The sequence below is a fragment of the Trachypithecus francoisi genome, unplaced genomic scaffold (genome assembly GCF_009764315.1).
Source record: "Trachypithecus francoisi isolate TF-2019V2 unplaced genomic scaffold, Tfra_2.0 Lachesis_group12, whole genome shotgun sequence".
In the NCBI taxonomy this organism is placed as follows: domain Eukaryota; kingdom Metazoa; phylum Chordata; class Mammalia; order Primates; family Cercopithecidae; genus Trachypithecus; species Trachypithecus francoisi.
This window is the reverse complement of record NW_022681457.1, coordinates 225,905-240,182: the sequence shown is the minus strand read 5'-3', so window position 1 is coordinate 240,182 and position 14,278 is coordinate 225,905. Positions and strand designations below refer to the sequence as shown.

The 14,278-nt window shown below is 55.6% G+C and overlaps 1 protein-coding gene across 2 annotated transcripts in view; it reads right to left on the bottom strand.

Annotated features, from left to right (window-relative positions):
• NECTIN2 (nectin cell adhesion molecule 2) overlaps positions 1–14,278 on the bottom strand; it is a 44,815-nt gene that overhangs the window by 2,967 nt on the left and 27,570 nt on the right. Inside the window, exons 4-7 of one of the 2 annotated variants that reach the window (XM_033223607.1) lie at positions 13,186–13,303; positions 11,881–12,029; positions 4,001–4,154; positions 122–185 (exon numbers count right to left, since the gene is read on the bottom strand). In XM_033223607.1, coding sequence (XP_033079498.1) covers positions 122–185; positions 4,001–4,154; positions 11,881–12,029; positions 13,186–13,303 — 485 coding nt within the window. Of the gene's footprint in view, positions 1–121; positions 186–4,000; positions 4,155–7,428; positions 8,149–11,880; positions 12,030–13,185; positions 13,304–14,278 lie in introns of those variants that run through there. The other variant, XM_033223608.1, reaches the window with a different exon arrangement.

Below are 14,278 nucleotides of genomic sequence, written 5' to 3'. Positions count from 1 at the left end.
AGGGGCGGGGAGGTCAGGAACTGCCCCCACCACCCAGCCAGCCTCTCCCTGCAAGGCCCCTCCCAGCCCTGGGGTGGGTGTGGAGGTGGGGATAGCTTGGGCTCCAGGGAAAAGTGCTCACCATCTCCTGCTCCTCCAGCTTCGCTTTTGGGGTCGGCGGCTTGTAGGAGGGAGGTCCCTCTAGGCTGTGGGGTAGGAAGTAGGTCAAGTGGAGACTAAGACCTGAGAACCCCTCAGACTCCAGCGTTACGGCACATGCTGTTCCTTTTGCCTGGGTCTCCCTTTCCCCTGCCCCCTTTTCTTGCCTGGAGTAAGAGTTTTTATTCGTTCCATGAATTCCTTTTTTTCCTGGAAGCCTTCAGGTTTCCCCAGCGGATCAGGAATTCCTGTTACATGGACATACCTAGGTGTACTTCCCCCTCGGGGCACTTACTGAATTTGTACTAGAGATGTTGTTTATAATTACCATGCCCCACTCTGAGCTCTGGGAGGGAGAAAAGATCTGTGTTGGGCCGGGCGTGGTGGCTCATGCCTGTAATCCCAGCACTTTGGGAGGCCGAGGCGGGTGGATCACCTGAGGTCAGGAGTTCAAGACCAGCCTGGGCAACATGGCAAAACCCTGTCTCTACAAAAATACAAAAACTAGCTAGGTGTGGTGGTACGTGTCTGTGGTCCCATTTACTTGGGAGGCTGCGATAGGAAGACTGGTTGAGTCCAGGAGGCGAAGGTTGCAGTGAGCTCAGATTGTACCAGTGAACTTCAGCCTGAGGGACAGAGTGAGACCCCATCTCAAAAACACAAATTTTGCATACCTCACATACCTCAGACTGCTCTGAGCTATTTTTCTTTGTCTTTTTTGCAAGATCTCAGTCTGTTGGCTAGACTGGAGTACAATAGTGTGATCATAGCTCACTGCAGCCTCCACATGCCCCCACCCCCACCTCAGCCCACCCAAGTAGCTGGGCCTTCAGGCACGGGCCACCATGTCTGGGCAATTTTTGTATTTTTTCTGTAGAGACAGGTTTCGCCATGTTGCCCAGGCTGGTCTCGAATTCCTGAGCTCAAGTCATCTACCTGCGTTGGCTTCCCAAAGTGCTGGGATTACAGGTGTGAGTCTTTGTTTTTTTTTTTTTTTTTTGGGACGGAGTCTCGCTCTGTTGCCCAGGCTGGATTGCAGTGGCGTGATCTCGGCTCACTGCAAACTCCGCTTCCTGGTTCATGCCATTCTCCGGCCTCAGCCTCCCGAGTAGCTGGGACTACAGGTGCCTGCCACCACGCCCGGCTAATTTTTGTGTGTGTTTTTAGTAGCGACGGGGTTTCACCATGTTAGCCAGGATGGTCTTGATCTCCTGACCTCGTGATCCGCCCGCCTCAGCTTCCCAAAGTGCTGGGATTACAGGCGTGAGCCACTGCGCCCGGCCTTTCAGTCTTTTATTTTTTAAGATACAGGGTCTTGCTCTATCACCGAGGCTAGAGTGCAGTGACATGATCATAACTCATTGCAGGCTTCAGCTCCTGAGTCAAGTGACCTCCCACCCCAGCCTCCTGAGGACCCGGGACCACAGGCATGCACCACTATGCTTGGCCAATTTTGTTTTATTTTTTTACAGATGTTGTCTCACTTTGATGCGTAGTCTGGTCTTGAACCGCCAGAAACAAGAGCCTTGGCCTTCCAAAGTGCTGGGATTGGCCAGGCTCGGTGGCTCATGCTTGTGATCTTAGCACTTTGGGAGGCCGAGGCAGGCAGATCACTTGAGGTGAGGAGTTCGAGAGCAGCCTGGTCAACATGGTGAAACTCCGTCTCTACTAAAAATACAAAAATTAGCCTGGAGTGGTGGTGCGCACCTGTAATCCCAGCTACTGGAGAGGCTGAGGCTGGAGAATCCCTTGAACCTGGGAGGCAGAGGTTGCAGTGAGCCGAGATCGCGCCTTAGCACTCCAGCCTGGGCGACAGAGTGAGACTCCATCTTTTTTTTTTTTTTTTTTTTTTTTTTGAGACGGAATCTGGCTCTGTCGCCCAGGCTGGAGTGCGGTGGCCGGATCTCAGCTCACTGCAAGCTCCGCCTCCCAGGTTTACGCCATTCTCCTGCCTCCGCCTCCCGAGTAGCTGGGACTACAGGCGCCCGCCTCGTCGCCCGGCTAGTTTTTTGTATTCTTTAGTAGAGACGGGGGTTTCACCGTATTAGCCAGGATGGTCTCAATCTCCTGACCTTGTGATCCGCCCGTCTCGGCCTCCCAAAGTGCTGGGATTACAGGCTTGAGCCACTGCACCTGGCCGAGACTCCATCTTAAACAAAAACAAAAACAAAACAAACTGCTGGGTTATCTTCAGGTTTCTGGAATTCGTGATAAAAAGAGCAATGTATAGCCAATCAATAGCTTATGTTACTTTAATGTAAATTTTCGATAACAATTTAGGATCGGCCTCTTGTCTTTTCTATTAAAATAATTGTGGGCCAGACATGGTGCTCACACCTGTAATCCCAGCACTTTGGGAGGCTGAGGTGCGCGGATCACCTGAGGTTAGGAATTCGAGATCAGCCTGGCCAACGTGGTAAAACCTTGTCTCTACTAAAAATACAAAAATTAGCGGGGCGTGGTGGCGGGAGCCTGTAGTTCTAGCCACTCAGGAGGCTGAGGTAGAAGAATCACTGGAACCTGGGAGGTGGAGCTTGCAGTGAGCTGAGATGGAGCCACAGCACTCCAGCCTGGGTGACAGAGTGAGACTCCATCTCAGACAAAAACAAAAACAAAGCGAAGTTCTGGGATTACAGGTGTGAGCCACCCTGCCTGACCCACCCTGCCTGACCAGTGTTACTCTTTATCTTCAGGTTTCTGGAATTTGTGATACAAAGAGCAATGGCTAGCCAATCAATAGCTTATGTTATGTTAATATAAATTCTCCATAACAATTTAGGAACTGCACTTTCTTCTTTTATTAAAAACTCGGCCAGGCACAGTGGCTCACGCTTGTAATCCCAGGACTTTGGGAGGCTGAGGAGGGAGGATCCTGAGGTCAACAGATCAAGACCATCCTGGCTAACACAGTGAAATCCTGTCTCTGCTAAAAATCCAAAAAATTAGCTAGGCGTGGTGGCCAGCACCTGTAATCCCAGCTACTCCGGAGGCTGAGGCAGGAGAATGGCTTGAACCCAGGAGGCGGAGCTTGCGGTGAGCCGAGATTGCCTCACTGCACTCCAGCCTCGGTGACAGAGCAAGACTCCGTCTCAAAAAAAACCCCAAACCCAAAAACCGAACAAACAAGCCCAAAAAATGTAGTAGGAGCCTGGGCTCTGATAAGTCTTCACAGAACACAGCGGTCAGAGCCACCATGCGTGGCTATTTTTTTTTGGTAGAGGGGGGTGGTCTTCCTATGTTACCCAGACTGGGCTCCAATTCCTGGGCTCAAGCGATGGATCCCCCTACTCCAGCCTCCAAAAGTGCCGGGATGACAGGTGTAAGCCACTGTGCCTGGTCCCCGGCTAATTTTTAAAATAAATGCCATACTTTGTGGCAGAGAGAAACCCTACCTCCCTACTCCATTTAGATCCCAGTTCCTTTAGGTCTGTCTGTTTCTTTTCTTTTCTTTTTTTTTTTTTTTGAGACGGAGTCTTGCTCTGTCGCCCGGGCTGGAGTGCAGTGGCCAGATCTCAGCTCACTGCAAGCTCCGCCTCCCGGGTTTACGCCATTCTCCTGCCTCAGCCTCCCGAGTAGCTGGGACTACAGGCGCCCGCCACCTCGCCCGGCTAGTTTTTTGTATTTTTAGTAGAGACGGGGTTTCACCGTGTTAGTCAGGATGGTCTCGATCTCCTGACCTCGTGATCCGCCCGTCTCGGCCTCCCAAAGTGCTGGGATTACAGGCTTGAGCCACCGCGCCCGGCCTAGGTCTGTCTGTTTCACACAGTCATTATGGAGAATTTTCTGCCACCCTGACCCCTACCCCATACTCCTCAGTTTTTCCACCCCTCTCCCTTTCCCCGTCTCAGGGCCCATCACTTACTCTTCGTCCTCCTCTGACCCCTGCAGCGTCTGCTCCTTCCGCTGCTGCCGGCAGATAAGGATGCCCGTGGCGGCCACAGCAGTCGCAATGATGGCGGCGATGATGCCCCCGATGATGCCGCCCGTGGCCCCTGCGCCTGCTGTGTTGGGGGTCTCTGCAAGGAGAGGGACAGCGTGAGGGGGTCTCCAGGAGGAAGCCACAGCTCCTTATTCCAAGCTACCATCCCCACCCCAAGTCATCACCTGCCTGTCTATGTCCTCTCCCACGGGCGGGGGACATTATTTCATTCAACTCAACCTGCTGAGCATGAGGAAGGAGCGAGGATGTGTGCCCCGCATGGGAGATGACTGGCGAACAAAACATACATACAAAGTGTCTACCTTCATGGAACTTTGATTCTGGTTGGGCAGGGAGGCCAACAGTAAGCAAACCAATACAATAGTTCACATGCCAGACGGGACTAAGTCACGGGGGATACAAAAATACAGAGTGCGGAAGTGATAGGAGGTGCAAGGTGGGGTCCCCAAAGGTAGGGGGAGGGCCTCTACCTTCCTGTAAGGTGACAAATGAGCAAGGACCTGAAAGAGATGCCGGGGATGAGTCATGAGTGTCTGGGGGCATCACAGGCAGCGCAAACAGGCAGCGCAAACAGCCAGAGGCCCTGCAGGAGGCTTGTAGGGCTTTATGGCTTTTTTTGAGACGGTCTTGCTTTGTCATCCAGGCTAGAGTGCAGTGGCATGATCACTGCCAACTGTAGCCTCAATTTCCCGGGCTCAAGTGATCCTCCCACCTCACCCTCCGGAGTGGCTGGAACTACAGGCATGTGCCGCCAGGCCTAGTTTTTTTTTGTTTGTTTGTTAATTTTTTGTAGAGATGGGGTTTTGCCGTGTTGCCCAGGCTGGTGTTGAACTCCTGGGCTCAAGTGATCCTCCCGCTTTGGCCTCCCAATGTGCTGGGATTATGCCATGCTCGGCCTGGCTTGTGTTGTTTTTAAAGAACAGCATGTAGACCATGTAGCTGGGGCAGAATGAGGCGGGGGAGTGGGGAGATGAGAGGAGACAGGACGGGGGCGGCTAGAAGGCAGAGAATGCGGGGGCAGAATTCTGGGATCCAGAATCACCTCTGGGTACTAGAATCTCCTTCCACTTATCAGGAAAGGGGTTAGAGCCGGGGGCAGTGACTGACGCCTGTAATCCCAGTGCTTTGGGAGGCCAAGGCGCGTGGATTGTTCAAGATCAGCCAGGGTGACGAGCACAAGACCTCATCTCTAGAAAAAATTTAAAAAATTAGCGGGGGGCCGGCTGGGCGTGGTGGCTCACACCTGTAATCCCAGCCTTTTGGGAGGCCGAGGTGGGTGGATCACCTGAGGTCGGGAGTTTGAGACCAGCCTGATCAACATGGAGAAACCCTGTCTCTACTAAAAATACAAAATATTAGCCGGGCGTGCTGGTGCATGCCTGTAAATCCAGCTACTCAGGAGGCTGAGGCAGGAGAATCGCTTGAATCCAGGAAGTGGAGGTTGCCGTGAGACAAGATTGCGCCATTGCACTCCAGCCTGGACAACAAGAGCGAAACTCCGTCTCAAAAAAAAAATTAGCTGGGGGCCAGGCACAGCGGCTCACACCTGTCATCCCAGCACTTTTGGAGGCTGAAGTGGCAGGATTGATCGCTTAAGCCCAGGAGTTTGAGCCCAGTCTGGGTAATATAGGGAGACCACCCCACTTCTTAAAAAAAAAAAAAAAAAAGAATGGCTGGGTGCGTTACTCAGAAGGCTGAAACAGGAGAATTGCTTGAACTTGGGAGGTGGAGGGTGTGGTGAGCCGAGATCGCACCACTGCACTCCAGCCTGGGTAATAGAGCAAGATACTGTCTCAGAAACAAAACAAAACAACAAAACAAAACAAAAAAACACAAGACAGGAAAAGGGATCGAGAAGCCCGTGTGCTCCTGGCCCTCTCCTTCCTTCCTAGCACTTCCTATTTCCATATCTCAAGTCTTCCCTAGTGGAAGTTTTTGGAGCAACTACCTGTTTACTTGCCAATTTTCACACTAGACCATGCACCCGAGGTCTGGCACACAGTAGGTGTTTGGTGGGTGTGTAAGGACGACCCAGCATGGCACTGAAGGATCCACTGTGTGCCAGGCGGACACAATTCCCCGCCCCTGCCCTCCTGTTGCCCGGGTGGGGTGGGTGGGCGAGTACAGACTAAACAACCGGGCAAGTACAGACAATAACACGTATGGAAGAGCCCATGGGGGTCACGCACGCATCAGCCTCACTCTGCAGATGAGGAGGAAGCTTCCAGAGGACGCTGGACTATTGGATCTTCACTGCTCCCCTTCCACAGCCTGACATCCTCTGGAGGGCTTCAGCGGGTGGGGGAGTGAGAGAGAGACTGCCCCTCGGTCCACACACACACCTTCATCCTAAACATACTGCTGCTATTCTTGTGGTCATCATGGCAATGCGCACTGGAGGACGGGACTGGGTCTGTGCAGGTCATAGCTGCAGCCCCAGCACCGCCTGGCACAGGGCTTGGTGGGGTCTGTGGAGGTCGACGAGGCTGCATGAGGGCATCACGGGCATGTCCTTACTGGGTCCTGTGACAGCCTTGTGGGGCCGATATGAACACCTGCCCCGTGTTACAGAGGAGGCACGGAGGCTTGGGAGAGCAGAGGTGACACGGGTAAAAACCTGCCCCTTACTGAGCCTGGGAGTTCAAGGACCCCGTCTGTCTTTGCTTTTCCAGTTGAGCTGGAGGGAGCTGCCGCCACTCCCAGAGAGTCACTGAAAAGTCCCTTGGGGTGATCCCTGGGGGCAAGGATGGAGAAGCAGGTGGGGGAAGCCACAGTGGGGGTGGCCAGAGGTGGGACTTCCCCAGCACCCCCTGCCTGCCCCATGCCCTTAGGGTCCCTAAGAATGGGAGTGGGGAGCAGCCCTCCCCTCCCGAGACCCCCAGCAACCTGGGGGAGTTGAGGTCTGAGTCTCCATTGGATCACAGCCCTCTGGCCTCCTATTCTCTCAGGACGCAGGAACCTGACTGAGCCCCTGCTGTCCCCACCCCCACCTGCACCCGAGGGTCCAGGAGTCCAGAGAACTCCGGCCTCCGACCGGTCTGGCCACACCATCCAGAAAGGTAGCCTCTGTCCTGGGACTCAGAAGTCCAAATGTCCAGGTCTCTGAGCCCACAGTTCAGTGACCTGAGTCCTAGTTCCACGAGCCTCGTGGTTCTCGGCCGTCCTATGCGTCTTTCAAGGATCCAAGTGGTCCGAGCCCCACAGCCTTCGCCAGTCTAACCCCTTCCAGGCTCTCATTCCCCGGGGACGTGGATCGGCTCTTCCCAGCCCTGGGACCTGGGAGTCCCTGTCCCACCCCCTCTTTCCCCACCACCCAAAGAGGGGGTCTGATGTATTACAAGACACCCCCAATGTTTTCCTCCAAGGCATTTATTAACTCCTGAGTGTCACGGGGCCAGGGGCAGGCTGGAGCCAAAACCAAGTCTCTGGGGGCGGGGGTCCTCTCTGGATCCCCACTACTCAGCTCTCTGGGCTCCCCATGCAGCCCTAGAGACAGGAGAAGTCCAGTGTGCCGTTCCACCTCCCTCCAAGTCCCAGGAAAGTGGGAGGCAGTGTTCCACTCCAGTGTTGTCCAGACGAACAAGTCCAACCAGTCTGGAACCCTAGGCCGGCGTGGCCCAGTTGGGGGCGGGAGGGCTGGGCCCAGCTCTGTCTCTGTCTGTGTCCAGGTCACACATAAACTGCCCGCCGTGAGATGAGGGAGCCATCCAGCTGGGACTCCATGTCATCCTCGAGTGCTGGGGGTGGAGGCAACATGAGGCCTTTCTCTGCCTTCTCTTCCTCCTCCTCCTCCTCCTCCTCCTCCTTGCCATCTGGTTCCATGGGACCAGGGACTACTGGTGTCCAGAAGACAGGGTCCCCATTTCCCAACACCTGAGTTTTCGGATCGTAGAATCCCCCGTCGCCGCTGGCTCCTCCTCCTGCTCCTCCAGGGCTCTTCCTCCTCCTCCTCACCCTCAGCAGGATGAAGGCCAAGGACCCCCCAGCCAGAAGTAGCAGCACCAGCAGTGTCCCTCCCACGGCCCCCCACACCAGCGGGCCCATGTCTCGGGGCGAGGCCCTGGGGGTTTCTGAGGAGAGAGAGAAGGAGCGGTGAGAGAGAGAGAGAAAGGGAGACACAAGGTCATGAGGATAGCTCTGCGGAGTGAGGGGGTGGGGAGACGCAGGATAGGCGGGGAGGGAGGGAGTGGGAGTGACCATAATTAGGGGGTGACTCTAAGCAGAAGAATGGTGGAGGAAGAGGAGTGGGGGGGAAGGGGAAGCCCCTCCGCCCTTCACTACAGCCTGAGCACCACTTGTACAAGGAGGGGATGCCAACCAGTGGTCCCCAGGTGTTGGCGTTTTGCAAAATTTAAATTGCTAGCCAACCTTTCAAAAATCAGGCGATTTCACTTAAAAATCCAGGTTTCTCTTAGGGGGGAAAAATCAGATCTGGCAACACTAAACTCCCATGTCTGGCAATCGCTGTAGCTGAGTGGAAGCTGGCTATTCGGATGCAGTCGATCTGGCCGCCCGGTCACTGGCCGGGACCCTGGCGCCACGTGACTTCGCAGCCCTCCCTGAATGTGCTGTGGGATCCTCACACAGCTACAAGCTTGGGGGCACACCCCCTGGGGGAGGACAGTTGGATTTCAGTGGGAGGCTGTCTGATCCCAAAGCTCTCTGCAGAGGGCCACAGATTCCTGATAATTCTGCCCTCTCGAGGGGCTGGGAGCATTTATTCCAAGTGCCGTGGCTGCCTCCTCTCTGGGCCACTCATCCCCAGCGTGTAAAATGGGGTTCTCACAGACCCGGACAGTAGGACTTCCTTAGTGCTCCCTGCAGGGGTTGAGCCAGGGAGGATGGGAGGGAGGGGGGAGGCGGAGAGAGAGAGGAAGCCATGAAGTGCTGAGGAGGGAAGTGTGAGCAGGGGGATGGGGCTCCTGGGCCCCAAGCCAGGGACAGAAATCAATGTAACCAGAACCTACCCACCTCCACTTCCCCCATATCTGCATGCAGGGCCTAACTGGGACAGCGGGGGTGGGGGTTCACCCACACCTGACCCCACCTCTACACCTCTACTCACGGGAGGGGCTGAGACCCAGGAAGGACATCTGTTTCTGTTGTTTTCAAACAGGGGGTCATGACCCAGTGGGCTGTCAAATCAGCTTAGTGACTCACAAATAGCATTAAAAAAAAGGAGGATACAGTCTTTTTGGCGGGGGGTAGGGTGGTATATACGTCTCTAGCTATACACTGGGTTGAGGAGTGAAACAGATTTTTCTCTGTAATGGAAGTGCTGGTCACTAACTGGACCAGGTTGAGCCTATCTCGGGAGGCTTGTCTCTGTTTCTGGAGGTGGCGTTGGTGTTTTGGAGCTCTAAGCTAAGTCTGTTCATGTCTAGGGTTGAAAGTTCTGAATCAGGCTCATGTGGTGGCTCATGTCTGTAATCCCAGCACTTTGGGAGGCCGAGGCAGAAGGAATGCTTTGAGGCCAGGAGTTCAAGGCCAGTCTGGTCAACATAATGAGACCCTGTCTCTATTAAAAATAAAAAGTTATCTGAGTCTCCCTAAAGACAGATCTGTCCTGCGGTGCGGCATATGTACCTATGTTCGTGCTGCTGTGGACTCCATACTGTGTTTCTGTGACGACTCTGTGTGTGCCTGGATGTGGGTTCGTGGCTCAGAGACCCTCTGAGAGTGACCCCAGGAGCTTTGAGTGTGTCTCCTCTGGCTGTGGCTGTCGGGGCACTCACTGCTTGCGACGGGATTTCTAGTGTGCTTGGAGCACGCACGTTTCTGCAGGCATTATCTGTAGGCACGTGTCTTTGTAATGGTGTTGTCCGCTGGGGGTGGCTCCGTGGCCACCGTCGTGGGGAGGTGGGGGTGTCTTTCCACAGCGCTGAGTCTTTCTCTACTGCGTCTGTGTTCTGCAGGCTCCGACCTTGGAGCCACCTGCTGGGTGTGTGGGCAGGGGATCAGCTTCTCAGATGATCTGGGGTAGAGGTTAGGGGTGTATTTCCAGTTGGGTGTCTGTCTGGGTGGGTGGAGCTGACCCTCCCCTGGGTGTGCTGCTGAGGGCAGGGACTGTGGCTCATTCACCATTGTATTCCTAACCTCAGCGAGAGTGCCTAGCAAACAGGAAACACATATTTGTTGAATGAGAATCTCCCTAACGGACTTTCTGGAGAGTTTCGGAGGAGTTTCGGGGAGTTTCGGGAGAGTTCCCGGGCACAAGCTTCTCCCAGGATGTCTTTTGATTTTCCGTCTGAGTGAGGGATGACATTCCTCCGTGGGCAGCCATTGCTGTCCCGGATTAGTTTTGCCCCAGCGTGTCTGTGTGATGTCTCCCTCCGGGGACTCGTGCGCATCCTCGCGCGTCAGGCGAGCCCAGAGCGGGGCAGCGGTCTCTCTGGGTTTGCTGTCTGTAGTGTTTCCCATAGGGGTGTCCGATCTCCCTGGCTGTATCTGGATTCCTGAAGAGGGGTCTGTTTTCTCTTGGGTGTCCCTGCAAGGTTGTGTGTGCATTCTAAGATTATGACCCAGTAAAGGAGTCTGCTTCCGTCCCTCCGTGGCTACTCTGTCTGCATGACAGGACAGCCCCTGTGTGGGAGTTTGTCCTTACACCTTCGGTCATGTTTCTAGGGGACCTGCACATTGCGTGTTTGCACAGGTGTGCTGCATGGACCGTTGCCCTCAGGTGTTTGTAAGCGTGTCTCTTTCTGGCCAGGTGCAGTGGCTCATGCCTGTAATCCCAGCACTTCCGGAGGCCAAGGCGGGTAGATCACCGGAAGTCAGCAGTTCGAGACCAGCCTGACCAATATGGTGAAACCCTGTCTCTACCAAAAATACAAAACTTAGCTGGGCTTGATGGTGAGTGCATGTAGTCCCAGCTACTCAGGAGGCTGAAGCAGGATAACTGCTTGAACCCGGGAGGCGGAGGTTGCAGTGAGCTGAGATTACGTCACTGCACTTCAGCCTGGGCGACAGAGCAAGACTCTATCGCAAAAAAAACAAAAAAAGAAAAAGGCCCTTTCCAGTTGTCACAGTTGTCATCTGGCTTCGTTCAGTCTGTCTTGGCCAGTGCCGCTTTCCTCCTGGGTGTGTGTCTTGGTGACAATGGGTTTGAGTGTGCAGGGTTACTATCCAGGTGAGTGTCTGGAATCTGATGCATCTCTGCAACAGAATTTCCCAGCACAGGGAGTGTCTGTGGCTGTGGGTCCTGCCAGCTGTGGCTTTGACAGGAGGGGTCTCTGGCCCCAGCTCCGGGGCCCATGGGTCTCTCTGTCCCAGGGAGCATGGCTCTGTTAACAGTCCCGGCCTCCCTCTAGGTGTGTGGCTCTGCAGCTGTGAGTTTGACCCAGTTTCCATCACTGGGTGATGGTCTGGCTTCGCGCTTTTCCTCTTTGGCTCCGTGCCTTGGGGCTGGTTCGTGTTTCTAAGGGTGGGAGCTCTTGGTTTCTGTCTCTTTGAGGTTTGCGTGCCTGATTCTAGGTTTGCGTCTTTCTCAGGAGCTGGAGCCCAGGGCAGCTTCCTTGGGTCTCTTCGTGAGGATCCTAGCCAGGCCTCTACTTTCTAGGAACCCCGAGCAAAGTCCTCAATCCCCAACTCTACTGGCTTCACTTACCCTGACACCCCAAATTCAGACCTCAGTCTGAGGCCATGAGGGGAAGGCCAACCCTCATCTCCCCTCAGCCAGGCGGGTCTGCATCCCTCCCAGGCCGGCGGCGCAGCCTCCCCCAGTGCAGTCCCCAAATCCTGAAGGGCGGAACTCTGGGGGAGCAGACCCAGGTCTCCACACACGGCCCCCAAGACCCACTCACCTCGGACAAAGATGACCTGCTCAGCGCGGCCCATGCCCACGGCATTGGTGACTGTGCAGACGAAGGTGGTATTGAACAGACTGTCCACCGCGTGGATGACCAGCTGGGAGCCCTGGGCTACTGCAGAGGTCGGGAAGATGCCTGAGGTCCTGGAGGGGTGTGGGGTCAGGTGAGAGGGATACCAAGGTCGAGAGGGGAGCACAGGTCTCATCCCTGAAGATACACCCACCAGGAGCCAAGCTGCAGGGACCTAAGTACTCCTGGAGACCCCAAATTGCCGAAATGCAAGCTCCCTTCATCCTGGAGGACTTAGGAGTTTAGGCCCAGCCCCTCCTTCCTCAGACCCAGGAGTCCAGGACCCCAGCCCTTCCTCTCTCAGACACTGGAGTCCAAGCTCCCAGCCCCTGCTCCCTCAGACCCAGGAGTCCAGGTCCCAGCCCGTCCTCCCTCAGACCCAGGAGTCCAGGCCCCAGCTCTCCTCCCTCAGACCCAGGAGTCCAGGCCCCATCCTCCTCCCTTAGACCCAGGAGTCCAGGCCCCCATCCCTCCTCCCTCAGATCCAGGAGTCCAGGCCCCAGCCTCTCCTCCCTCAGACACAGGAGTCCAGGCCCTCATCCCTCCTCCTTAGACCCAGGAGTCCAGGCCCCAGCCTCTCCTCCCTCAGACCCAGGAGTCCAGGCCCCAGCCTCTCCTCCCTCAGACCCAGGAGTCCAGGCCCCAGCCTCTCCTCCCTCAGACCAGGAGTCCAGGCCCCAGCCTCTCCTCCCTCAGACCCAGGAGTCCAGGCCCCCAGCTTCTCCTCCTCAGACCCAGGAGTCCAGGCCCCCATCCCTCCTCCCTTAGACCCAGGAGTCCAGGCCCCAGCCTCTCCTCCCTCAGACCCAGGAGTCCAGGCCCCCATCCCTCCTCCCTTAGACCCAGGAGTCCAGGCCCCCATCCCTCCTCCCTCAGATCCAGGAGTCCAGGCCCCAGCCTCTCCTCCCTCAGACACAGGAGTCCAGGCCCTCATCCCTCCTCCCTCAGACCCAGGAGTCCAGGCCCCAGCCCCTCCTCCCTCAGACCCAGGAGTCCAGGCCCCAGCCTCTCCTCCCTCAGACCCAGGAGTCCAGGCCCCAGCCTCTCCTCCCTCAGACCCAGGAGTCCAGGCCCCCAGCTTCTCCTCCCTCAGACCCAGGAGTCCAGGCCCCAGCCTCTCCTCCCTCAGAACCAGGAGTCTAGGCCCCCATCCCTCCTCCCTCAGACCCAGGAGTCCAGGCCCCAGCCCTGCCTCCCTCAGACCCAGGGTTCCGAGGACACATGACTCACGTGCTCCAGTCATAGCCTGTGGGCTCTGGGTTGCTGCGGACGTTACAGCTCAGGGTGGCATCAGTACGGCCGAGGTACCAGTTGTCATCATAGCCGGAGATGGACACTTCAGGAGGGTCTGCGGGAAATGTGGGGACTGGATCAGCAAGGAAGAGAATCCCAGAGTGGGTGGAAAGGTTAGCAGATGGACAGGAATGCTAAAGAAACGGGGCGGGTTGGCAGGAGGTACAGCAGTCAAAACCATCTGGGGCAAATCAGTCCAGGTTGTGTATGCTGATGTCGGTGTAGACGCTGTTCAGGGAAACCACTGTGGATAATTTTGTGGGAGTTATTGTTCAGTGCTGGCAGTGCCTGAGGGAGCCACTACAAATTGTGTGTGTGTGTGTGGTGTGTGTGTGTGTTTGAGACAGGATGTTGCTCTGTTGCCCAGGATGGAGAGCAGTGGGGTGATCTTGGCTTGCTGCAACTTCTGCATCCTGGGCTCAAGCCATCCTCCCGCCTCAGCCTCCCAAGTGGTTGGGATTACAGGCATGTACCAACAATTCCAGCTAATTTTGGTATTTTTAGCAGAGACAGGGTTTCACTATGTTGCCCAGGCTGGTGCCAAACTCCTGACCTCAAGTGATCCGCCTGCCTTGGCCTCCCAAAATGCTGGGATTACAGGTGTGAGCCAACACATCCAGCCTGTGTCCGTGTTTCTGACATGGAAGGAGGATGTCAAGACAGGGTTTGGGCAACCAGTGTAGGTCCCGGGAAGAAACTGGCACAGACGAGGCTCAGGGGAGCTGGTGCACTTATGGACGCATGTGATGCATGTTGTCTGGGAGAACCGGTATAGACTTGGCTTAGGGAATCTGTGTAAGTGGAGGCATTGCCTGGGGAGCTAGTGTAGACAACGCTGAGTTGGAGTATGTGGTCATTTTGGACAGTGGTGGAAGAGGTGGTTAAGCCAGTATTTGAGGGATTCTGTGTGAAGAGTGCCAGGGTGGCCTCTCTGGGTAATATTACAAGGTGTAAGTATAGGCAGTTTCTGGAAGAGCTAGCAAAAATCCCAGTGGGAGATGTCAGGATCAACAGGGCCCGGGGGGTGGGG